This window comes from Acomys russatus, chromosome 6 (genome assembly GCF_903995435.1).
Source record: "Acomys russatus chromosome 6, mAcoRus1.1, whole genome shotgun sequence".
Taxonomy (NCBI): Eukaryota; Metazoa; Chordata; class Mammalia; order Rodentia; family Muridae; genus Acomys; species Acomys russatus.
The window spans coordinates 30062444-30088926 of NC_067142.1; the positions used below are offsets into that span (position 1 = coordinate 30062444).

Here is a 26483-nt window from a genome sequence, read left to right on the forward strand (position 1 = left end):
ACATTACATTCTGATTAAATACATGCAGACTCCTCACACAAAATAAATAAATAGCTTCATAAAAATACCATCTGATCATCAGAAAGGAGTGTACTTCAATGCAGAAAGCAGCCTGAACCTCATGAACAAAACCCTTGTAGCACAGCATGCTGCAAGCAGCCCAGGGAATATTGCCTGCACTAAGCCAGGCAAGGAGCCTCTCTCAAAGAGATGGGCGTACATATACAGTAAGCTGCAAGTTGGGAGACACTGAACTGCCTGCAGTTCATTGCACCCTACTTAGGTAACAGTCTCCAGTATTGTCTATAATATAAAAGAACCATTTAGAAAAAGCACATTTCATGACTTTTCTGGCTACATATCTTCCTGCCCAATAAGTAAGTGTTTCAAGTGAAAAGGAAAACAAACAAAAATAAAACGAGGGGGGAAAAAACCCCACTAGATTCTATTTGTAAGGTACAATACTCTTTGTGGCTTCTGCATTCGTCTTCAGGAATAACACCACACTAGGAGTGCATGCGTAGTGACAGTGTGTACACATCTGACACTCAGTGATCTAGAAGGGGCATCTACTCACTAATGCCCTGAGGCCATGCCGCATCTGCCAAGTGTCATGGGAGATAGACTGATTATAGGAGTGACAGCTAGGACAGAGGCACCCATCATAGGACCACTGCTCCTGTAGTCACAGCCACAGCTTTCCCAGAGACCTTATCAATGAGACAGATGCAAAGGGCATGTTTGCCTCCCTATTTTGATTTTCTTTTTTAATTCCTGTGTAATTTATTCTCCAGAAGCCATCGTTATTTCGAAATGGGATAGAGATGTGCCGCCTAGCCTTCATCTCAACCCCTCTGGAGGCACTCAATCAGTCCTCTCCAGCTATGTGAGGTACATGTCTCAGAGAGAGAAATCATAGTAGCTATGAGAGAATGTAAAGACCGGTCTCCTTTGGGGAAGTCTGACAGCCAGACCCTGCACCAAAGGGCAAGGAACAAGAAAAACTTCTCAAAATGAAAAGGAGCCATGGATACTACTCTTCTGTCACCGGAGAAGAGGACTGTCAGAGCCGAGATCCTGACACCCTCCATTTACCTGGCGAGCTGGCTCAGTTCCCGCATTGCAAGAGGTAACCGTGGGCACTCATGTTGCACTTCAGCCTGCTCACCTCCAAGAGATGCAAAGAGTGGCTCTCACTGAGCAGAAAGGGCTTGCTGAGGTTCATCCTCACCCAGAGACTGAGTCCAAAGCAGTAAGTACATTCGCATGCTAGGCAAGGGTCCAGCTAAGGATGCGGTTACTCGGCCACAGCAGAATACCAAATGTCTAAGTAGAATGGTATTTGCAAACTTGAGGCAAAAGAGATAAGACCTGACTTGTTCAGGCTGTTAAAGACTTTTTGAGGCACAGTATAGTGATGTTCCTGTTAGGCATGAGGGGAAGAAGTGCAGTGAAGGTTTTTCCAGGCCTCGCTTTTGGTAGCCTCAAATGAGAAGTTCCCATTTAACTTCCTGTTCTAGCCTCAATGATGCTGACATCCCAAGATTTTTAGTAGATCCAGTTCCTCGGAGAGGTCTGGCCTCAGTCTCACATCAGGAGAGCAATGTGAGAGATGCCATTGAGGGGTGTCTGTGCTCAGTCAGTACCTTCTCCACTTCCTAGGAGTCAGAAAGAGAAGCAAAGCTGTTATACCACAGCCAAGTGACAGAGAAAAGTAAAAAGAATCCATCCCCAACCTGCCGCTGTTACCTCATGCCCACATCCAAATGTGTGTGAGGACACACTGGTGTGCCTGCACACAGCTTGACTCTGGGGACCCAGGCAAATTGTAATGGCTTCTTTCCCCGAGAAGCTGACACTATGACAATAACAGGGCACATTGTCTGCTTCAGAACTGGACTGTAGGCCGCGTGTCTAAGATACACGGCAGAGATGGGCTGGATCTCTGTGGTAACGCAAGCTGTATCAGCCAAGTGACGACACACACACAGTAGCAATGAAGTCGTGGGCTACATGGCTTCTGAGGAGGGTCCCAGTGACACGGTTACCCTAGTCTACCCTGACACCAGCAGTCAGAGTAGATCAACTTTGGTTGATCAATCATAAACTAGTATCTAATGTTCACCTTGTAAGAAGTTCTTTCCCTTAAAAAGCTTGTTTCTAAAGTATTAAATGTACATATGGATCCAACCACCTAGTGATCTTGTGGGTTTAGGAGGGACCTTTGATTCCGCATCCCTGCTAGTATACTATGGCATGAGGCAAGAGAATATCGGACACCAGTCTGTACCTCCGAGGAGGCAGCAACAACCGCTCAGTAAATCCTGAAAGATCTCCCAAATTTTTCTTTACAAAAGATAACAAAGGTTATGTGTTGTGTGGTCTACTATAATTCTTACTTCTTGAGCAGGTACCAGAAAGTGCATGTGACCACAACAGTGGATGGACTATCAATAATGTCCTTCCCATCTTCCCCCAGAAGGTGGCGAAAGAGAGCCATGCCCGTGACCCTAGACTGCAAACGTTCTGAGAACTCTCTTGGTTTGCTAAGTCAGCTTGTCCAGTATGAGGCAGTTTTAGAACACAGTAAGGAGGAAGTACAACTCAAAACACAAACCACAAAAATAAAACCAGAAGCATTCTGACGAGTTCAAGTTACTCAACAACTTTATTAAGCTGTTCTATACAGACATTCACATAAAATACATTTCAAATACAGTTATATACACTTTAAATGGACCTGATGCAATATTTCATTATCAACATCACAAAAATAAATCAGAACTACTAGGATTGGCAATTCCACTATCAGCAGAGCTGTGTCTCAGAAATCTGCAATCAAACTCTGTTACTGGGCTTCTCATATCTGTCCATTTCCATCCAAACAAGGAGCGGTTGGCCCTCTCTATATTACAGGCCCATTTGTGATCAGCGCTTTGCTTTTGCCACAGGAAAACCACTGCATCTGAGTAATCTGACCTTGTTGCTTCAACAACAAAAAGCTACACACAATTCTGAAAAATTTACAAACAGAGTCACATGCATATTAGTCACATATCCAGGGAAAGGATCCTGGAAGATATACTCTGACCCACTCTGAAGATGGATTCTTGGATGCACATTCCCTCTAAGATAGAGAGTAATGGGCCATCCCACAGCAGACTGAAGGCAGCAGCACACTCACTCAGTGACGATGCTACAGGCCGGGGCAGGGCGGGTCAATACAGAAGGTTCAGGAATGGGTGGTGAAAACGACTTCAAGTCATAATTTAACTGTTACTGTGATTTCAGTAAGTCACAACTCTTATGGCATTACCCTAGGTAGGATCACAAAATGCCATACAAGTAACCGGAAGCATCGTATTTTAAAAAATAGTAAGAAGTTGGTCACTATTATACAATAATTGTCTGTGAAGAATCATAGTGTACAGAGCTTCTCCATAAAGGAGACGTAAAATATTCACTCCCTTTCTTGTAGAACATGTGTAATAGGCAAGGAATCGTAATAATATGTATATCCTACCAATCAGTACAATGATAAATGACAGACTGTTGGCAAATAGACCACTAGTCTTCTGGACACTACCTAGCTAAATCCTTAGCCACACTTCTGATGTGTGTCCATTATCTCTAGGGAAAAGCTAAGATCTTGTGCACTAGCCCTGCTTCCTGGCTCAACTCTTAAGGTACTTTTAAAATCAAAATACCTTAAAACACCAACAAGTCAAAGTGAATACAAGGAAAACTAGGTGATTTGCTGAAACTTCTGACACAAGGACAACATCCTTCTGAGACAGCAAGGGCAGTGGGATGTGCATGAAGCCTCGTCACTCAGAGCTGCCTGCACTACCTGGCACTAACGAGCATCTCTGGCGCTTAGCTCACACCTGCCCCCAGTCATCAGGCAGATGTATCCCTGACATTCTCACTGTTTGTTTCTGAGGATGACCTGTCTGGAGATCAACTGTTGGTTTCAGCAAGGATTATTCAGATCCTTGCCTGAAATGCTCAACCACTTGGTCTAGGAACACAAGCATGCTTCAGTCCTGACTGACTTCTCAGGAACCACAAAGAGCAGCAAGCACATAGCATAATGCATGTCTAGAAATGATAAAATGATTCCTTGCCAGGAGAAAAGGTCCTACATCAGCGATCAGCAAGTGCTAAGTTCTAGTTTGGAAACAAGACAGGACAGTAGAGCGTCTACAAATCTTTAGATTGCGCTTTCAAATCCATTTCCCATCTTTCTCATTCAGTATTGTTTTGTCTTGTTTGTGGCTTTCCCAGCTCTGGGGATTGAACCCAGGGCCTCCTGCATACCAGGCAAGTACTCTACCACTGAGCTGTATCGCTAGTACCTCTCCCATCACTCTTCAGGGTTTCACCTCCCATTCAGCTGGGAGGTTACAAATAAATTAAATAAATAAATAAATGTTATTTTCTCTTCCCTGCTTTATAAAGGCGGATTCAAGTCTTCATCTATTTTTCCCATGAGACACCTGGAAGCCTCAATACAGGGTATTCTAGAAGTCATCTTCTGTTTGTAGGGCTTGTGATACATAGACACAAGCACAGCAAGGCAACTCTCCCACCAGTAAGTAATGAGGGGAAAGGGAAAAACAGATGAGAAGTGCCACTTGCCAAACTCTGGAAGAAGAGCCCCTTCCACTCTGTGCTCCCGCTCCTCCGCTCAGCTCCTCTGAAGGACTGTGCTCTAAGAGCTGAAGGATGCTGAAACTCCTGCTGCTTTTCAGGCCCGGCTCTGCTATCCGGGATGACAAGAAGACTTCCCCAGCTCGTGCTGCAGGGGAAGTGAACTAGCACAGAGCCCACCAGACGGGAAAGCAGCAGACTGAGTCAGAATGGCCGTCCAGTGAGGTGCTCCTAAAGATGGCACTTACAACAGGCCAGCCCAAGGTCACGTGCTCAGAAAAGTCTCCTCTTCCAACCTAGCTCCTTAGTAGTAGGGCCAGTGTCCTTCCTCCCTGCACTCAGGAGCTCTGAATCACTCTTGCCTTGCAGCAGAAGGAAGGGCGGAATGCCAGTTTGTACTAGGTTGCCAATAACTAGGCAGCACACAAGGCAAGTGTGAGAAAGTGCCAGACAGAGCAAGCAGACCTCACATCGTCACACTGTGAGGAAAGGACATGCCAAGGCCTGGGGTCTCACAACCACAGAACGAGAAAGCGGTCAGAAGATGAGCTATACTCTACTCCAGCGTCTACTCCAAACTCTTCTGGACAGTTTGATTCTTTTGCAAATATTCATTTATCAACTACACCTCCTGTCTTTTTAAATTGTATTTTTAGTATTTTATACATGAGTACTGTATAGCCCTCCTGCTCCCCTCTAGCCCCTCCAAAGTTTCCCACACTCTCTCAAGGCCATAATCCCTTCTAGCTGCTGTGGCATGCAAATACATATATACACATGTATGTATAAAGACCTCTACTCCAGATGGCTGCTGAGAGAGGGAGACTCAGGCTTCTCCAAGAGTAAGCCCTCCGATAGGCTTTCCAATCTCAGTGGTCAGCCCTAAACACATTACATGCCTGGCCTCTTAAAGGTTGACTTCTTGTTATTGTTTTGGTTTTGTTTGTAATCTCCAGGCAAGGAAACTGAATTTTTGTTTTTGTTTTTTGTCTTTTTGCATGTGTTTTCCATACCAGAGCCCACAAACAAAGGCAAACAGGGCAGTGCGCACTGCCTGACAGGAATCCCCAGGTACTTTGTCTTGGATGAGTCTCAGGAAGCCAGGCAGCTGCTACATGGACTGGAGAGGTAATGGGTTCAAGACCAGATGTCAGGAGCCTGTGATGATGAACCAGCCCTCAGGTTCTATCTCAGGGCACCTTCACCTTCTTTACCTTTCCCACGTGGGTACCAGGATATGTGTTTAAGTCGGTACTTAGTTACATACCTCCCTTGCAGTGCCTAGGGTAAAAGACAGGACTAGAACCTAGAACACTATTCTAATGAAAGGCCTGCCTTTGAAGAGGATACTTCAGTCAAAACAGTGCTCTGCCCCAGCATCTAACTCCAAAGAATTGTCTTTTCAGAACCAAGAACTCAGAATTTCCAGTCGGATACATACTTTGCCTAAGATGCCAATAGACTGATATTTTTCTATCCAGCTTCATAAAGTGGGATTTTGAAAAAAGATTTAATATATTAATTATATATTATACATAATATTAATATATTATATATGTATATACGTATACACACACACACACACACATATGTATATATGTATTTGAGCTACATATGTCAAAGTACCTGGGGAGTCCAGAAGAGGGCATCAGATCTCCTGGAGTTGGCGTTACAGGCTCTAACAGCTTATAGAAGTAAGCCACTCAGCAGGACTGCCAGGGAACAAGCTCTGGGCCTCTGGAAGAGCAGCATGTGCTCTTAAGGGCTGGGACCTCTCTGCCGCTCCTCAACTGAGCTTCTTAACCCAAGACTGACTCTTAGTGGACTGACCACTAAGGATGTCATCTAAACACCCAAGTATCTAGACCCAGATCCCAAAGATTTTGAAGCAGTCCTCAGCCTGACTCAAGGGCACCGAGGAATGTTTGTATTTCAAAAGGGCTACAGCACAATGGAATGTTTCTTGAGAACAGTGAAAACGCTTTCTATCACAAGACACAGCCTCACAGAAAGTTGCTAACTCTCACTCAGCAGTTGGACCACATGACAAACTGAGAGACAACCTGTCTCTTCTGAAAACCTCATTAGGCCTTTATAATTGTCCCTTAGAAAAGTGTATGTGAGTGGACTGGTACTGTGCTCAGCAGCGGAGTGCTCTCTCCGCAAGCATGAGGCCCTGGGCCAGCACAAAGAATCCCTTTAAGCAAGCAAGAGACATATAAACTTCCAAGAGCCAAACTCTCAGAACTTCTTAGAATAATAATACAGCTTCTAATATAGATAAGATGTCCCAATAAGAGAGGTTAAATTGATCATCAAAACTTTTTTCATGATCAAAAAATAATTTTCCATGTGAAAACTTAGCTTTAGGAACTTATTCCAAGCAGTACTGGCAAACGATGAGGAGCTTTACTGGACTTACTGCCTGCAGAAATTCAGGGCTCAATGGAGGATCCTGGTGTGTTTAAACAGCCCAAAGGTCATGGGCTTCAGGAAAGTTCCTGGAATGGCAGAGACACTGAGAGCCACAGAACAAAGCGTCTGAACTGTGGGTTTTTAAGAACTAGACTTCACCCACCCCCAGCCCCACTCTGTGGCCAGCATAGGACTGTCTGGCTCCTCAGGTTAGGAACACAAACCAAAACGTGCCACATTCTCAGAGCCAGCACAACAAAAACTTAGGGTTGTTTCTCATAAAAACAGGCAAGAGCTCTCACCCTATGTCCGTTTGCAAACTCCAGGGCTTTCTGTGGAGGTTCTGTGGCCTGGGCTGACCCTTGAAGGACCTGGCTGGAGAGGAAAGGGAGAAGGGAAGGGACAAGCCTCTCCCAGTGCAGATGCAGACCCGCTCGCAGACAGCACCAACGGTGCATAGACTCCTATCCACAGTCCCTTACTTTAAGACATTGCAATGCCATGCGTCACACCAGACAACGAAAGAGAAGCTATACACTATAAGTAAGGACTGTAAAGACAGATTAAAAGAACACAGGTGAACGGCAAATGGATTTGTGTTTCTCCCTCTATTCAGCACTCCCTCCCAACACACACACACACACACACACACACACACACACACATACACACACAACTTCACAGAGACATTAGTGGGTTCAGATATGAGGAAGCAGAAGACCAAGTCTCTGACTCATGCTTGGCTCCTCTTCCTTCAGACCATCCCACCCGGGGACCTGTCCTAAAAGACCCAACTTGCCGTCTTGCCCCTGGGTGAGGTGTTCACACTAGAGAATGGCTAACGCTCTCTGCACATGCAGGAGCGCACATTCCGTGTTCAGATTAGCGTTGGAACAGGAGTGGGGTAAAGTTAAACGACTTCTTGGTTCATTAGTGACAAGGGCAAGAGGCCAAAGCTGGAGGGAAACACACAGTTACAGCACCGGAATGCTGACTTGGGTCTTCGGCTGGTCCGCCCCTTCTTGCATGTCCAGGGCGCGGAGAGGGCTGAGGGGCTTGAGGGGCCGGCTCCCAACACTGTAATTTCTTGGACGCCTTATTGTGTTCGAACTGGACAGAGGCGTAAAGCTGTTCCTTCTCATCCTTACAGGGGTTTGGCTCTTGGGGAAGTTGTGCTGATTGGAAATGGAGGGACACCACATACATGAAAGCCATACCAAAACCTTACCCAGAGGGGTCAAACAACGCTCCTGAGGGTAACTGCTCTCCCTCCTGTTCCTCTGCACACAGGACTACACATGGCACAGTCTGGGCTCCTAGCCCCAGAGGAATAAAAGGGTATCACAGGGGAAGATCTCTGGGCATCACGTTGACCATACAGGTTGCCAAGAACAGACCATGGAGTGACCTGCATCTGCTGGCAGGGCCCCCTGACCCTCTCTGTAAATGAAGGCTTCCCCAGGGATGCAGCCAAACCCTTTCTACATTGAACTCCGTTCCCAGCTGCTAACTTTCAAGGTTAGGGTCATGGAAGAGGTCCTCATGTAAAGGACTAAAAAGTCCCTCATCTCTGCTTCTTGGAAGTAAGGAGCCTGTGCAGGCCATGAACTCTGCATTTGTTTTTCTTTGTGCATAAAAGAAACCCAAGTCTCTTGATGCCACAGACTCAAAGATTCAGGGTGACCAGAAAATACTTACAGTTGGCTTGTCACGATGAGTGTCCACAGCCTCCACATTCAGTTTAATTGTTTCCACTTTGCAACCTGACAAAAACCGGAAAGTAAAGTCGTCAGACCCAGGCATGGTACTCACCCCTGTAATCCCAGAACTTGGAGGCTGAGGCTGGTGAACTGTCATGAGTTCCACACTAGCTGGAGTTCCAGGCTAGACCAAGCTACTATGAGACCCTCATCTCAAAAACAAAACAAAATAAAATCAACCAACAAAGTGGGGTGGGTTAGAAGGAGACAGGAGGAAGAGAGAAAAGTCACCAAGAGGAAGCTCAAAAGAACAGTCTTCAGTCTCGGCCTGGCCAAGCACACGCTGAGCAGATGTGTACCCCCAGACACACATGCATATGCCCTTCTCAAGCAGAAGCAACCAATGCAGCATCGCTGAGTCACCAGCAACTGTCCTCAGTCCCCACCTCTCACCAGCTCATGCTCATAGTTACCGTAGGCCACAGGGGTAAGTTTGAAGATGGTGTGCAGGGGACACCTCAAGTATGGCAACTCATCTGAAAGAAGAAAGATCCGGAAAGAAAAGTCTTAGTGTTACAGAATAAGGTCATCGGAGGAAAAGAGAATTCACGGGGCCCCGACTAGAGTTGTACAGCTTCTTCTCTAAACCCGGGAAACTGTTGAGCACACACATACTGCGTGGCAAGGGAGGAAATAAGGACAATCTAGATCTGAAGTGCAAGCCAAAAAGGAAGAGGCTCCAAAGCCAAGGCCTCCTGGAAAGGAGACTACGGCCTACCTGAGCACCCAAAAGCCAATCAAAGCCTACCAGTCCCCGAAGACTGGGGAAAGAATGGGGCCAGAGTAGCACTTACTACTGCTTTGCTAAAACAACTGCTCTATTCCCAACCCAAAGGGTAAAGATTGTTCTAATAAACTGTCCTCAACAGCTAGACAGACAAACTGACTATTTAACAGCCCGCCTGCAGTAACGTCAGCTTGACGCTGGCCTTTCAGGCAGGTCAGGCAGCATTGAGTCAGCTATCCTCCACTGCCAGCCTTTGTGGCAGCAGGCTGGAGTGAGCAGTGCTTGACCGACAGCTGCTGGGAGCTCCACACTGCTGCCTGAAGAATGTACTCTAATATGAGTGGAAGAAAGGGAGAGGCAGTGGCCAGGCATCCTGGTACCACCAAGTCCAGCTGACCCTCTGGATGTGCTTATCCCCTCCCCCACTCCTTCCCTCAAAGGGCACCTGCGCCTTTATCCAAGAAGTAGGCCAGGAGGCAGCGCATGACAGCCTGGTGGGAGATGACGAGGATGTTGCCCTGGCGCTCCAGCTCCATGATGACAGGCTCCAGTCGCTGCACCAGGTCCTGGTATGACTTTGGGGGGAAGTGAGGAGAGCTGGTCAGAGGCCAGGTACACGCTGGCGGCCAAGATGGTGGCAGAGCGCCAGAGTCAGGAGACTACTCATAGAGGCGAGTGCCTCTCCATTGCCTAACTGCTCCAACCCTGGTTTCTTAACAATGCCAGATCTTTCTAAAGCAATGTTTAGACCAAAAACCACAGCTCAAGAAATCCAAGAGTGAATTCAATTTATTTCTCTCCCTCACTGTCATTGATAGGCAGTGTTCCGAACACCAAACAAAAAGAGTTGTGCAGGTCTCCGGAACCTCTGACACTGCACTTATTTCCTTTAGTCACACACACTTCCCTAGGAAGCCATATCAATAGGACAGTGCCCAAAACCCAGTAAGAAAGTAACTCCTGCCCCTACTTACTTCCTGACTCTGCTTATAGGAATGAAGTACAGGGAATCGAATGACAAAAGGAAGGATGTTCATTCTTCAACACTCTCAACATAGAAGACACTTTGTCACTGCTCCCAAGAGATCTTAGCCAATTAATAAAATGTACAGCATGGACCATCTAAGCTGAAGCCAGCAGCGTGACTACAGGCAGGGTAGATGAGTCCTAAGTCATCCCTTCTCCTCCCTCAAGGTCAGTGCCAGCAAAGTGCCAGGCAGCTAGCTACTCCAGGCGAATGAAGCCTCACCTCCCCACCAGGATATCGGTACAGATACTTCTCTTGATCTCGAAGAGCAAATTCCTCTGGGTACCGCTTCTCAATCTCCGAATATGTCATCTCCTCGCACACGCCCTGCAAGGAGCCATGCAGCATCAGGATGTAGGCTGGCCTAGACTCTCCCCATGCCAGATGAAGGAGAGGACACTGCAGAAGACCAGCGCCTCATTATGCACTGAGGCCACGTGCTGAGTCCTCCAGTGGACTGCACCCTTCTGTGCCAGGACGTCAGGGCCTTACAAGATGCCTGGGATGGGACGCACTGTGGAGAGAGGTGGCTTCTCTAGCTTAAGCTGCCACTCTACCCTACTACTACAAGGGAGGGCACAGGTCAGGAAGAGCCTGCAGGATAACAGGAACAGGAATCAGAGGAGGGAAGGGAACTGAGGGGAAGAGAAACCTTGTGGGATGGACAAAAGGGCAGAGAGGGATGGAAAGAGAAACATCTAAGCTGAGCACGGTGACTCATGGCTGTCATCTCAACATCTGGGACACTGAGGCAGGAAGATCATGAGTTCCAGGGCCAAGCCGGCCTACAGTGAGCCTCAGTATCAATGAAACAATAAGGAATGTACATCTGGGCTAAGCGATAAAGAACGCCAAGAGAAATGTGGAGGGGGACTTTCCCAGAACTGCTGGCCAACTGATCAGAGCACATATCACAGATCTGACTGCTCAGGAGGAAGACGCTAAAAAGAGCCCTTGCTAGCCTTACTCTCTGCAGGTGCCGGAGTGGCTCAGTTAAAGTCTGGCTTGGGTCTCACAGCAGGTTCAGGTACTAGAGCAGCCAGGAGGCCCCGATGAATGGTAAGCCCTGAAACGGCAGGTTTCAGAGTCCTCGGTGTCTAGTTGATGATGCTGGCTTTCTAAGCGACCTAGGTGATAACACCTCAATCAGAAACGCCCACTCACAGCATCGATCTCATTTAGGATCTTCCACTGCTCATAGGTCACCCCGAGGGACTCGGCGGTCTGAATTGTTCTCTTCAACTGGCTCGTCCACACTTTGAGGTCTTGGATCTCCTGTTCCTCCAGAAACTTCTTCAGATGCTGAGCAAACTGCGGTTTGGAAATAAAAGCTAAACAAAGAAAACAAACCACCCCACACCCACAGTACACACAGAGACTACTAGCCAGGGCCAAGCTATAAACCCAAGAGGAAATGAAATTCAAATTAGAGCACTCTGTGCTCACATCACAAATGGTGCCCAATAACTTCCTGATGGCTGAATGATCTCAGCAGAAAGGGTCTCAGGTGACCCGTACTTTAATCCAGAGCTAGGAACGGTAAGCCGAGAACATCTTTAGCATTTGCCTGGCTACGTGAAACCACTGCCTAAGCCCACACGGGATTTAAGCAGGAGGGATAAAACAGATGACCTCTACCACGCCCTTCTAACTCTTAGGCTTAGGAAACCCCGCCTGCTGACCAACTACTCACCTCCTTCCCTCGAACTGAAAGGCCAGAGTCACCACCAATCTTCCCCAAAAGATTGAAGTCGCTCTCTCCATGCCGGCAAAGGTAGATGGTGCGAGGCTGGACGTGGATATTCATAAGGTAGTAGACGATCTTACTCTGGATATAGTCCTGAACTTTGTTGACCAGAAATCTCTGGCCTACATTTATCACCTTGATGAAAGAAAGATCCCTGGGATAGATAGGGTAGAAAGAAGTTCCATGGTAAGAAAGTCTGAAGCCAGGAGTGAGGCGGGCTGGAGAGCAAGGCTACAGTACCAGTACTTAGGAGGCTAAGTGGGAGGCTCTGGAGTCTGACCCTGTCACAAGACAAATGAACAAACAAGTCTAGGGAAAATGAATTGTATATTGACTTGTAGGGCCCCATCAGCTCTTCTTCCTCTTTTCTGTCACTGCCACATTTATGGAACCAAGTGCTAAGAGATAGAGTGCATCTCCAAACCAAGATGGCATACAATTTCTTGAGCTTTCAGCACATATGTACTGTCTCTTCAATGTCCAGCCTGTGTCGTGCAGCATATTTATACATGAAAAACAGAATTCAAGCTTCACAAGAACTAGTCTAAGGGACCTAAATATTCTGCTAACTCCAAAACTTTGTGAAACAAATGGGCCTCTCATGACGGGGTCAAAATCTGGACAGAACACGGCAGCTTAGGGGAAGGAGAGGAAGGGACAAATGACAAGCTGGAAGATTGACTGCTGAGCGCTTGGCCACCTAACCAACCTCTCTCAGAGACACTGCTACAAACGATGTGCTTTGTACCCATATGGCTTTTCTTACATTTAAATAAACGCTTAAGTCAAATTAATGATAAAGAAAAACTGGTACAATATGGTAACTCACCCATGAAGCTCCCACCAAAGACAAAAATCTACAAACACGCACACTTACAAACATAATATCCTATAGATGCTTTTCTACGCAGGACTTAGAGCAAACTGAAGATATGTCCTTATGCCATATCTAGGGCAGTGCTTCTCAGCTACTTATTAAGCAAAGGAAATGCTTCTAAATACTTGTGTTTTCGGAACACATTTGAAGAAATGAAAGGTTCAGAACATTAATGAGGTAACTACAATGATTTAACACTATACTTTGCATAGTCTTGATGATGTTTCCATTTTCTGGTCTATAATGCCTTGTCTTAATGACTGTAACAGTTAAATGCCAAAATGACAGGTGGCTGGTTTTGATTACCAGCTTGATTGGATTAAGAAGTACCTAGGGCATCAGTGAGGCTCCCCTCTGAGCATGTCTGTGAGAGTGTTTCCACAGAAGACTATGAGGGAGGAACCTCACCCTGACTGTGGACAGCATCATCCTACAGCCTAGAAGGTAGTGGGGCGACTAAAAAGAGAAAATGGAGCCAGGAATGGTGCCTGTAAGGTCAGCACTTAGGAGGCTGAGGCAGGACTGCCCTGAGCTCAAGGCTATCCAGGGAGACACAGTGAGAATAAGGAGAGGGGAGAGAGGCCAGGTGAGCACAACTTATGTGCTTCGTGAGCATCTGAGCTGTGAGCAAGCAGCAGCCTCCCACCACTAAGGAAGAAGCTAGCCCTGCTCATGCTCTCCCTGGCAGGGCCGCCCTAGCGGCTGCACACTAGGCCACAACAAGCTCCTCCTCCATGAGTACCCGAAGTAGGGACTATAACACTGTCTCATCAAGATACAGCTGCGCGCCCAGTACTCCCAGCACGACGGAGACGGAAGCAGGAGGATGAGGAGTTCGAGGTCATCCTCTGTCACATGGCAAGTTAAAAGTCAGCATGGATTCCTTGAAACTCTGTCTCAAAAACTCAAAAGACAAAAACAAAAGCAAAAAAAAAAAAAAAATAACAAAAAACCCACACTATTTCATAAGGCAATGCTCCCACAGGTTTCCATGAATATATCCTCTCTTCAGCATGGACTTAACAGTTAACTATGCCCCACACCAGGAAATCAATCTGTATGCTATGCCGCAATGCCAGGAGACATTACCAGTCATGCTGGCTGACACTCGGCAGGCATTTCTCTTTGAGTCAGGGTCCCTGAGTTTATGTGATATATATGTATTGAAATACATATTATATGCAATCTTTTAAAATTGATGAAAACTGATGACACATCTCCAAGGGATATCCTACAGCACTCAAGTTCTGATTTGCTAAAGCCGGACAGCGGTTCTTAACTAGAGATGATTTGGGTCCCTAAGAGACATTTGGCACTGTCTGAAAACATTTCAGTTATCACGGCTTGGAAGTGTTTCTGGCACCTAGTAGACAGGGACCAGGAGGCTGCAAAACAAAAGTAGAATACACAGAGCAGCCCCTACAACGAAAGATTCCACAGTTAAACTGTCAGTAATGCTTAGATGGAAAGCCTTGCTCCAGAGCAGTGGGCCTCAACCTCCCTAATGCTGCAGCCCCTTAATACAGGTCCTCGTATGGCTGGGTGACCCCCAACCATAAAACTATTTTCACTGCTACTTCATAACTATAAATTTGGCTGCTGTTATGATTTATAATCTAATATGCAGGATATCTGATATGCAATCCCTGTGAAAGGGTCATTCAACTCCCAAAGGGTATGTGACCCAGAGATTGAGACTGGCTGGCTGCTCTAGAGTGTAGAGAAGAAAAGCTGATAGTAGGGTTCAGTAACACTTACAACCCACATAAATATCTGCGCCGGCTAGTGTCGTGTCAACTTAACATGAGCTAAAGTCATCTGAGAGGAGGAACCTCAATTGAGAAAATGTCTCCATAAAATCAAGCTGAAAGGAAGCATGTAGCACATTTTCTTAACTAATGATTGATTGGGTAGGATCCAGCCCATTGTGGGTGGTGCCATCCCTGGGCTGGTGGCCCCTAGCTCTCTAAGAAAGCAGGATAAGCCATGAGAAGAAAGCCAGTAAGTAGCACCCCTCAGTGACCTCTGTACTAGCTCCTGCCTCCAAGTTCCTGCCCTGTTTGAGTTCCTGTCCTGACTTCCTTCAGTGATGGAAGTAAGCCAAATCATCCCTTTCCTCCCCAACTTGCTTTTGGTCATGGTGTTTCATCAAAGCAATAGTGACCCTGACTAAGACAGAATCACAGTAACAACCTTGTTCCATGAAATGACATAAATATCATAGGTTTAGATTACCAGAAAGAATTCAAGGCCAACAGAGAGAAGACACTTTCCCTCCTGCCTCCGCCCTCAGACCATAGTGTTAACCTTACTTATCATAGCTGTCTGGGTCAAGGGGCTGGTAAGTGACTTTGTAGCACTCAATTCTCTTCAGGAAGTCCTCCATCACATTCTCCCTATTCCTTTCGGGGTAGTCAGGGCTTGACACTTTTACCTCCTGAAATCACAGAACATAAGGGCCTGGTCAGAGTTCTGTTCTAAGCAGCCCTCTTACAAATAGCCACTTCTAAAAGACAGAAAAAGAAGTCTATAAAGACAGCTTTTCACCAGAGCACTGGCATTCTCCGTTCACTCAACACTCCCATCCTGTCCTGTGACCCTGGCAGCCAAGAAAGGGAAGACAACTGGGGAGTCATGTGCCTGCCTTTGGCCAAAGGACAGAGGGAGCTACGCAGCTGATGCTTCTTCTGAGCCCTGAGTCCTTTAAGTATTTGCCCCTGGACACAGAATGGGTTCTAACTCCCCCCCCCCCCCTCCGGCTGCTACTTAGAATAGCATAAGTGACCCAGTATCTGACTCAGGAATCACTTCCTCTTCCTCAAGATAAGTACAGTTCCTATGATGTGAAAGCACCTGCTTGGCACACAACACACCACCTATCCAATGAGTACTGTCTGCTGCTGAGCCCCCATAGGGCATTGAAGAGCAATACTCAATGCTGATCACAACATTAGACAACTACTGACTAAATGGCCTTCTTATGAGGTGATGAACAGAAAAAGATCTAATCTGGCATAATATTTAAGTCTCAGTGTCAGGTAATATCAGAACACAAGACCAGGACTCCCCCAGTCTAAACTGTTCTGCAGCCAGCAACTCATTTTTAGTGTATTCCTCAGAGGCGCAGGCTCTTTCCCCAAGGGAAGAGGATAAAGGTACAAAATGCTCTCAGATCAAGAAGACGTCTATGATGCTAAGCACATCTGTTTCCTTCCTTCACTGCCCAGAGTCAAGACACACACACACACACACACACACACACACACACACACACACACAGAGAGAGAGAGAGAGAGAGAGAGACAGAGACAGAGACAGACAGAGACAGAGACAGAGACAGAGACAGAGACAGGCAGGCAGACACTGACTAAAGGTGATAGGGATGACACTCACCAGAATATTGGCAGCAATGACATCAGGATCATCACAGACAGACTCCACAAAGAATACCTGGCCATGGAGAGAAGGCATGACAAGCACGGCAGAAATGCCAGGCTGTTACCTGCACATGCTCACCCACTCCACCCAGCTTCCGCATCTTCAGGGTTTTCTTCCTAAAGTGGCCTTCAGGGCCTCTCCATTTAAAAACAGATCTTCCCAGAGGCCCTAGTCTTCAAACATACAGGCTAAATAAAGGTCAGAGAAAGGATCTGAAAGAAGGCACTCATGGATTAGGCGTACGCCCCAAGGACAAGATCTGATATCCAAATCGTGTGCTCACCAGAGCCAACCATTCTCCATTCCCATCTCTGCAGCCTGGCTCCCCACCTCCACTCATCCCTCTTCCTCCAGCAGAGAGAGAGCCAGGGCCCACCTTGAAGGCATTCTGCTGGGCAAAGTTCAAAATCATGTCCCTCCTCTCCCGAGTAGTGTTGGTGGCGTCAAACACCTAGGCAGAAAGCACACAAAGCAAATGAGTCAGAAGAGATAAATGAGATGCCCCCGCAAGGGCGACTCCTGGTGGGGCTGAGTGGCCACGATGCTGGAAGACAGAGACAAGAAGGGGAAGCAGGCAAGGCTTACCGCAATCTGCCCACTCTCTTCAGTCAAATAGGACTTGACATCTTCCAGGGCCACCAGAGCACACTGTCTGCCATGAGAACAGAGGAACTCAGTGAGAAGAGCTAAGATCAAATGAGGCCAGAGACAAACATGGTGGCAGGAGTCACTTCCCACTGATTTCTTTCTGGGTCTAGTGTTTCCTCTAACAAAACCTTTCAACTTTCCCACCGACGTTCGCACACCATCCTACAGCTTCCTCCCTGACCAATTCACAGGCCTTCTGCTTCTTGAGGCATCACAGAACAGCATCTTCTAGAGTTCTGTCTGCTACCCACTGATCTCTTCATCTAATAACTGCCTTTAAAATCCCCCTATGACACTTTCTGAGAAAAACAGGACCCTAACACATTCAGTCTCACAACTGCCTAAAAATAGTTGACTTAGGTCAGGCCTTTAAAAAAAAAAAAAAAAAAAAAAAAAAAGACTCACTTGCGGATCTTCATAGCCTCTTCATTGTCATGTCGGAAGAAGTCATAAGACATGTAGGACTTGACTGCTTCACGCCGATATACCCCAAGATTAAACACTGCAGCAAAAACAATACGATGGCCCCACTAAAGGAGATTTCTTGGCCTAAGAGAGTGGCCAATAGGGTGGAAAAAGCACCATGTATGTTGGAAGCAATATCAAATTAAGAAGAGTTGGGTTTAAGTCCCGACTTACAAGCAGAACTTTGGCAAGTTTGCAACAGAGTTTCTACTACCACAACTGCTGTTTCACCAGAGCACCATCAAGGCCCAATAATATGACTCATGTCCCAAGGCTTTTCAAATACCATATTCCAATTTAATTCTGAATGCTCCCATCAAAGGCATTCCATCAAAACTAGGATGATCTGCCAGGGCCTGGAGGAGAGAAGCCTAGGGACCTTGATGCTAGGAAGACTAAGAACTAATCAACTCCACTCCCAAGGATATGTGCCTACCTTTGGTGGGTACTCCAATCCAGTTGAGGTAACGAGTTAGTTTCTTGGACACATAAGTTTTACCCCGGGCTGGCAAACCAATCATTACAATGAGAGTTGGAGAGTTGGTCATGTAGGAAGCCCATGCTAAAAGAAAATGAAAGAGGTAAAGAAAGCTAAATGACTACACGTCTCATGAGGGTCATGTCCTAGATGAGGAACTTCATAGTCATCAACGCACACAGTCCTCATAAACCCGTAGGGCGAAAGTCCAGGGAGGGCAAGAAGGCACACCAAGGCTTTATTTGGCATATCCTCTTGAAACAGTTAAAGGTCATGCAGACTTCCATAAAGTACGCACACCAAGGCACTCCTTTCTCAAGTCTTCAGAGAGGTTCCCACAATGGGAAGGAGTAGTCATAAAGATTAGGAAAAGAGAGAGAAAGCCTGCTAACATTGTAGCTATGATTCTGTCCACCCCGAACTGGCTGACTTTAAAGTAGATCCCACGTTGTTTCTTCCCTGGTCCCACCCATGCCTCCAGAGCTTCAGACAAGACTTTGATGGCCTCTGAAAAAGAATCCTGCCTCAAGGTATCCTGGCCCTGACACGCAACTCCTCCTTTACTTTAATTTCTAAACGACGGTGATGTGAGCAAAGCCTGCAGGATAAAGGTTTGAATAGACTCTACAAAGGCTCGGGATCAAGCACAAGGGCATGAAGGCCTGCCTGCCTCAACAGCTCATCTAAAACAAGATGACTGATGCTTACCTTTCCATAACTAATTTCAGGAACGTTCATTTACAAGTTTAAGTTTCACTGGGTTGGCGGGCTTAGAGGGCTAGTGACTTGTGTAACACAAATTAGGTCCAGTGGAGGCCTAACATTGGAATCCAGACCCGTGCTGCCCAGATAGTCGTTCTCCACAACAAGAGGCCTCACAGAACTGGGTCCTTCCTGCCTGCTGCCACAGAGCAGAGGTAGAGAAAAGACCTGCATTTGTGTCTGACCAACCCCTTTCTTTTTTTTTTTTTTAAAGATTTATTTATTTATTATGTATACAATGCACATCAGATCACATTATAGATGGTTGTGAGCCACCATGTGGTTGCTGGGAATTGAACTCATGACCTCTGGAAGAGCAGTCAGTGCTCTTAACCGCTGAGCCATCTCTCCAGCCCCCAACCCCTTTCTTGAAGCCAAGATCGAAGCTGAGGCTATCAGGGAGAACTCAGGCTGCAGGCTCTCTCCATGGAGAAAGACTACACAGAGACAGGAAAAGGAAGAAAGAAAAAGAAAAACAAAACATTTTGACCAGCATCCTTTTCCAAAAGGGACCCTGAAAACATGTGTCACCTCATGGTGAAGATGCCGCTCTGAGGTTAAGCATCTCTGCAGCTGCAGTGAGGTTGCTCTCACTATGCCAGAAACTAAGGCGCCAGGGCTCTTGCGTACTAGTAAGGATCTGCAGTCTTAAAACACAGGAAATCATTACAATGTCATGTACTGCTGCTGCGATACCTTCCTCTTTGCAGGGATCATGGGAAGAACTATCCTAAAAGGGAGATGTGGCCCACCACAATTTGGGAGGAGAAAGGGTCCCACCTAAAAGAAACTGATTAAAAACTTCTTTAAAGGTTATAGCTCATAATCTACAGGCCTGCTCCTAGCTTTGAAGAAGCACACTTCGGTCTCTTGAGGGTGTTGGTTTCACTTTGCTAAATAAACATGTTTGAGCACTCTACTAAATGTTTCTTGGTTGAATTATTTCCTTCAAAAAGAACTAAGAGACTGCATACCAAGAGTCCAACCCCTGTTGCATGGGGGAAATTGCTGACTCTGGACAGGAGCTCCCTCAAGACAGGCATGGAGCAGCATAAGCGGCTTTCCTCACTCTCCAAACAAGGAGCTCAGAGATGAGTAAACAGCACCACACAGCCTCTGTGGCATCAGACCCTTAGCACTGACCCCGAGCAGGCAAGCAGCCCTGCTTGGTATCAGGCTGGAGCAGTGAACCCCAAGGCATTACGTCCTCCTCCAGCCCAATGCACACTGCTCAGGATGAGTGATGAGTTAGCTCGTTAGCTGCACTTAGGAGCCTCTCTGTCCACATGTTCCAGCTCATTAGGCACTTTCACCAAAGGTGCTGTTTCCCTCCTGGAAGTTTAGAAAGGAAGCCTGCTTAGGAGCTGCTCTGAGAGAAACCAGGGAGTGTGTGCTCTGTGTTCATTACTGGCCACAGAAAGCTAAGAACAAAAGAAAACACAAGGTTGTGCACAGGGACACACATACACACACACACCTATTATAGCCAAAGCTTCTCATTTTCTGGGGAAAAAAAAAAGAAAACAAAACAAAACTAAATAACTCCTCCTCTCTTAAACTGCCACACTGGTAAAACCAGGAAGAGCATTTCCTATCTGTTAAAGAGTGAAAGCACCACCTAAGTTTGATTGGAAAACAGTTCACACTGACCTAGGACACAGTGACAAGCATCTCTTTAGCAATGGAAAACTGTTTCAATCCTGAAATTCTTTCGTCTTCTTTATGCAAAGTTAAACTTGCTTTACCCAGCTTCGACTCAAGTTTTCTCTTTATAAGCATCCTTAGACACAATGAGAGCTTGACAGTTTCTTTCATATAAACGCAAAAACTAAATCCCAGAGAAAGTAAGAGCTTGGCCCACAGGACCACACAATAAAGTCAAGGTCAGGCTTGTTGACCACGCTACTAATCTCATGACTGCCTATTCAGCCTTATCTGCTGGTCCTTGGCCGTCACATTAACACCTGACAGAGGGTTCTCCATGCTCATCTGGGAGGACAGCAAAGAGTAATGGTCCTCTCCTGGCCAAGGACTTTTTCCATTTCCACACTGAATAGGCTCAGTATTTTGAATTATACAACTCATAATGAATATATCATTAATGTTGTCTAAATTTTATTCATTAAAAGTGGCAAAGATTGTCTCCTGCGGTTTGACTGGTAAGCATGAAATAGGCAAGCTCCTAGAACTAGTCCCACTCACTGGGAAACGTATGGCTTTATTAAGCAGAGCAGCTACAGTCAGATACCTGACCTCTACCAAATAACTATCTTCAGGCACTGAACAGTCAAAGACCACATTTATAGCATGACTCTATCATGCTCCTTTTCCTTCTATAAGAGAAGCCATTGATAGGAGCATGCAAAGAATAAATGTGTCCACTGAGGCATTCTTTATGACAGTGAAGTTACAAACAACTATTGGTTGAGAGTCACACAGTATACAAAGGTAAATCTGGATTTACCAATAAATAAATATACATATATACATATATAGAAAATAAATAAATAAAGAGTCCAAATAGAGTAAATTCTTAAAAAGCAAATGGTTACAGAACAGAGTGTGTGTATCACGTGTGTACCTATGTTTGTTAGTGGGATATACCAGAATTAAACACCTGAGAGAAGGGGATCTAGCACAGACAGGAGAGACTGGAAGGGGATTTACTTTCCATGTTTTCTTTTTACATTATTAGTTTTTCTAAACATGGACTGCTTTTGTATTTAGGGAAAAATACATTTGTCTTCTCCAGATCTACTCAAAATATATTAAAAATAAATAAAACAAAAGGCAATAAAGGGAAAAAAGGGTTTAATAAGGAAAGCATATAGAACCCTTCCTTCCTGCTCTCAGAGACCCCTGAAGCCAGTCACCTGGGCACCTTAAAAGTACCCGAGCCAGCACTTCTACAAACCCGGCCCTGGAACAATTCAAGTACCAGAAAGGTTCCTTTCAAGGTTTTTGACTCCCTATAGTCATCTTATCACCTGAAGTAAAGCCCAGTCACTTCCCAGACGCAGACTTAGCAAGCAGGTATAATGAGCAGCAAGGCGACAGCAGCTGAGCTATAAATAAAGCAACCCCAGGCAAGCCAGGGAGGCTATGACAAGGTACCTTCCCCACACAATGCAAAGCGGGTGAGCCTGGGTTATCAACTTAAAAAAGATACCTGACCTATAGTGAGAGTCTTTAAAAAGGACACGGCAGCGAAACAGAATAGGTACATCTACCCTCATTAGTAGGGTGGGCCAGAAGTAGACATCTACAAGAACCAAACTGCCAGGTCTCCGCACGCAGCAGAGAAAAAAATAAACTAGTACTCTCCTAAGGATCTCACAATCTCGGTCCAGCCAGGAGGTAAGAAAGGCTGGGGACATAAAAAACAACTCAGGAGCCCTTCAGTTGGATAGAAAAAGCAGTTTTAAAAGAGTAGAGATTAGACGAGGGAAAAAAAAAAAAAATCCGAGAGCCTGAAGCAGGGAACATAAAGAGATCTAGGATAACGCTATTATCAAAAGCCCTGGAGGCAGAAGAGCTGTAAAGGGCTTTGGAAGGCAGGCAGGAGGGGCTAGTTAAGAGCAAGGCAGAGATAGAAGGGCTGGCGATATGAACTAGCTCTTTCTACAGTCCACTCCCATCCCTCTCTGCGGTCTTTTGGACAACATATCTTAGTAACAGCACATTCCCTTTAAGAGAGGCACGCTGGATCAGAACACCTGGGCCATGATACTCTCAAACAGTCTTCACTGAAAAAAAATAATTCTTTACAGTGCTCTTAAGTTAGGCGCTGGCAGCAGAACGTAATTCTACTTATATGGAATGTTTCCAAAGTAAATATAAAAAGTAGTCACTTATGAAAAAAAAATTAAAAAAAAAAAAAAAAAGTAGTCACTTATGAAAAATGACGCACAGAAGCTATGCCCAACAGTCATCTGAGAACTTGTCTGTATGTACTTATCCTTGCATCTTCCCTGGGAGAATGATTTTCTCCCGTTATGAAGTCTAGAGAGTCTCCACCTTACAACGGAGCAGACTAAGTTAAGAGCGGCGGTGTTTAACTGTAATCCAAGCACGCTGGATCTAAGGCAAGAAAACCACAAGTTTAATGCGGATCTGGGCTACCGAGTGGGACGCCATCAGAGGAAAGGAGGAGGGAAGGAGAGAAGTGGGGAGAAGGGCACAGAGAGGGGAGGCTCGCCTCTTTAGAGAGTAAACTGAGGAAGACGGAGGTTAAGCAAATTGCTCCCGGGTGCATAGCTAGAAAACAGCGAAGCCACTGTCCAAACCCAGGTAGTCTGACTGAAGGGACTATAATTAAGCACCATGCTGCACGGTTTGCTCACAAGACAGTTCGCCCTGGGGACCAGCTTCCAGGCCTGGCAAGGAAAGGAAAGCCTAAGCACAGATGTGTGCCAAGCTCAGCATTGTAAGTGCACTTATGCAGCATATGCCTCCTGCATGCCAGGTAAGCGTGTGAAAGCAAGAAGAGCATGACACCGTGAGGGAGCCTCTGCACACGGGGGCAGTGCCCGGCCTCCGGCTAACTACCTCCTTCCACCCACTGCTAGGCAGAAGCACTTCTTGCTAAAGTGAGAACTGACTGGAAGGGTGCCAAAAGAGGTGAACTCCACAAGGAAGACCTTAAAGAAGAGTGCTAAAACACTCCAGAGGCTTCCAGAAACATCTGACGACCAATGCCCCAGACTCTGAGGTACCTCTACAGCCTTGCTTAGGAATGTAAAGTTAAGGGGACAGGAAATGACGCTTCACTCTCTTGCCACCATTTCTGCTATCTCCGTACATTAAAATGCTTGTGTGAACAAATGGGCCCAACACAAGGCTAACCCTGTAAGAACTTAAGTTGCCCAAGACACTGTGAGTCACATGTCAGAGCTCATCCCCCTCAGGGACTGGAGGAACAGGACAAGGCCTGGCTCCCACCTGCAACTTCTGTGGGTTTTTTTTTTGGGGGGGGGTGGTTGTTTTTGAGACAAGATCTCAAATAGCCCAGGCTTACTCTGAACTGAGTATGTGCAGCTGAGCACAACCTTGAACTCCTCATCCTCCCGTCTCTAGCTCACCGAGGCTTGGATTATGGGTGTGTACCCACCATACCTGGCTTCTGCCTTCATGTATGGCTTCTATACACAATTAATGTCACCTTTCTAGGATGTAGTCCAAGAGATAAAGGGAAACTGAGAGAGTGACAGCCCCCAGGTAACCCTGTACCTTGGCAATCTGTCACAGGCATAAGCTGCTCCAGCTCCCACCGTCAGGCAAGTGCTCCCATATCCTCAAAGAAAGCAACAAGAAACCCCGGGCCGCGCAGACACATTTTCCCTAAGCCTACTTGTTTGAGACAGGCAGCTGCTGCCTACGGTAGACTGTGTTTTAAATCCTATGTAATGTGAGGCACAGTGGAACACATCTGTACTGGGGAGGTTAAAACAGGAGAATTGTGTGAGACAGGTGGCAGGCAGTCTGGGTTACCTAGCAAGTACCCAGCAAGCCCTGGGGCTCTGTAGTAAGACCCAGGCAGGTAAGTTGCCATGCCCAAGAATTAGTACTCACTGAAGCAAAGAGTCTAGGATACAAACACATTCCCAGGGCAAGCATCCCAGGAGGAAGCAGCACTCACTCTTGACCAGAACTCACAGCAGTTCTTTCCTGCCTTGCGAGGGTTTGATGTGTGGGGTTTAGAGCTGCTGCCACCGCTGCTGCTTCTGGGCTCTGTGGAAGATTCATTATTGCCAGACATGGTAGTTCTTCAGGAGGTACCTGGGAAAAGAGAGAGACTAAAACACCAGGAAGGGAAGGAAGATGTCCCTAAAAACAATCCAGAGGATCTGAACCCCTACCCAAACTCAGCTCCAGCCTCTTCCTCCTATTTCACAGACACTTGCTCTTGGCTAAGTCACAAACCCTCTCTCTGTAGGTTCCTCGCCTACAGAGCTGCACTCCAGCTTTGCATGTATTTGGTGACCTGGCTTGCAGCCATGTATCTCAAATCCAGCAAGCCCTCCAAAAAGCTCAATAAAGCAAACTTTCCTATCATGGTTACTTCATCTTATTTTCCAGAATTGACCAAGATAACAGACCAAAGTGGGCTTGTTCAAGTGCCCTGCCCTCCCATTCTAGGTTTTTTGGTTTTGTTTTTGTTTTTTTGTTTGTTTGGTTGGTTGGTTTTGGTTTTTTGAGACAAGGTTTTCCCATTCTAGTTTTAAGACTATGGACAGAAAAGTGGGGTGGCAGTCAGAAGAGAGACAGAGGTGGGAACAGAGCAAGTGCACCATCAGGAAAGCAATTTCAATACAAAGGTAAAACTCAGTCTTGAAAAGAAAAAGAAATATGAGACTGGGAATGGTGAGAGGGACAGGGGCAGAAGCAGGTTCTCTGAAGGACAAACTGTAACGGGGCTGGGATATCCTTACTTAGCTTGCTCTCCTCCTCCCTCTCCTATCCATCCCCTGGGGCTCAGCGGAAGTAAATGACTTACTCAATGTTACCTGAAAAATAAGCCTTGGGTCCTAGTATCAACTAAGCTGGGAGGGACCGGGGCTCACTTCTCAAACCCAGATATCAAAGACAAAAGGTTCTATTAAAAAAAAAAAAAAAAACTTGCACTGCTCCTCGCCTGACAGAACAAATCCCTCAGTCCTCAGACACCAGCTGCGGCTCAGAGTCCTTGAAGATCTATCTGAACGCCCCGGAGTGCCACGGGAGCTACACTTCCCGAATGGACGAAGCACCAACGCTCGGCACCTTAACCGCGCCCACGCAGCACCCCAGTCCCCCGTCCAGACGCTTCGAGAAGGCTCAGCAATCGCTCACCCTATGACCTGTCCTATTCGTCCTCCCTGCTGTGGACCCGGTGTCGCCACCGGAGCGCCAGACTGACTGAAGAAGTCCCGGCTCCCCGGGTTGGGGCAAGTCACGTGGCCCGTTTGACTCCGCCCACCCGCGCGTCAACCCTCACCTGGAGGCACGGTGGACCAATGAAGGTCCTGCAGGGCATGGGGCGGGCTCCTGGGGAGGCTGACCTGCCTCGGGGAGGACCTGTGAGCTCCCAAAACAGCCGACCCACAGGAGCTTGGTGGCATTGTTGCTTGGGAACAAATCGAGCTGGAGGCGGGGTTTATGAAAAGCCTTACTTTTTTTTTTTCTTATTCTCGCGAGACCTAGGAATGGGAGTGGCTGGTGAAAAGGAAGATTAACGCCTTCACTCCTGAATCTCCAGCTTGACTTGGTTGGTCCCAAAATCTCAAGGAGGTAGGCGTTGGCTTTTAAAGATACCTTGCTGGCTACCGGAGTGCAAGAGCTAACTACAACTTACGGTCAGATCCTGGAACCTAAGCCGGATCCGGGAGCTTCCCTGGACCCATTCACCTTCTCCAGGGGACTCCAAACCACGTTCCTTTATTTCTTCCTACAACCCAGACCCAGGCTATATTATCTGTGGTCATCTTGAAAACCCGAGGAGGAAAAC

At 46.6% G+C, this 26483-nt stretch overlaps 1 protein-coding gene across 9 annotated transcripts; it reads right to left on the bottom strand.

The window, feature by feature from the left end:
* Window positions 1-770: 770 nt before the first annotated feature.
* Pfkfb2 (6-phosphofructo-2-kinase/fructose-2,6-biphosphatase 2) lies at window positions 771-26079 on the bottom strand. 9 transcript variants are annotated; one of them, XR_007830772.1, is made up of 18 exons: window positions 25829-25891; window positions 24653-24775; window positions 18194-18319; window positions 17698-17794; window positions 17230-17296; window positions 17021-17095; window positions 16600-16656; window positions 15519-15643; window positions 12276-12483; window positions 11747-11893; window positions 10805-10909; window positions 10001-10130; window positions 9242-9304; window positions 8767-8831; window positions 8052-8243; window positions 7076-7443; window positions 6280-6355; window positions 771-1658 (listed from the first exon to the last, which is right to left on the bottom strand). XR_007830772.1 is itself a non-coding variant. In XM_051147331.1 (17 exons), the coding sequence occupies exons 2-17, from the start codon at window positions 24753-24755 to the stop codon at window positions 1593-1595; spliced, it is 1683 nt and encodes a 560-aa protein (XP_051003288.1). In that variant the 5' UTR covers window positions 24756-24775; window positions 25829-25891; the 3' UTR covers window positions 771-1592. The 9 variants fall into 9 exon arrangements, 7 of the variants coding, with proteins under 7 accessions (XP_051003288.1, XP_051003284.1, XP_051003285.1 ...); XR_007830773.1 differs by lacking the exon at window positions 6280-6355; XM_051147331.1 differs by lacking the exon at window positions 6280-6355 and having other exon boundaries at window positions 7371-7439; window positions 8064-8243.
* Window positions 26080-26483: the final 404 nt, after the last annotated feature.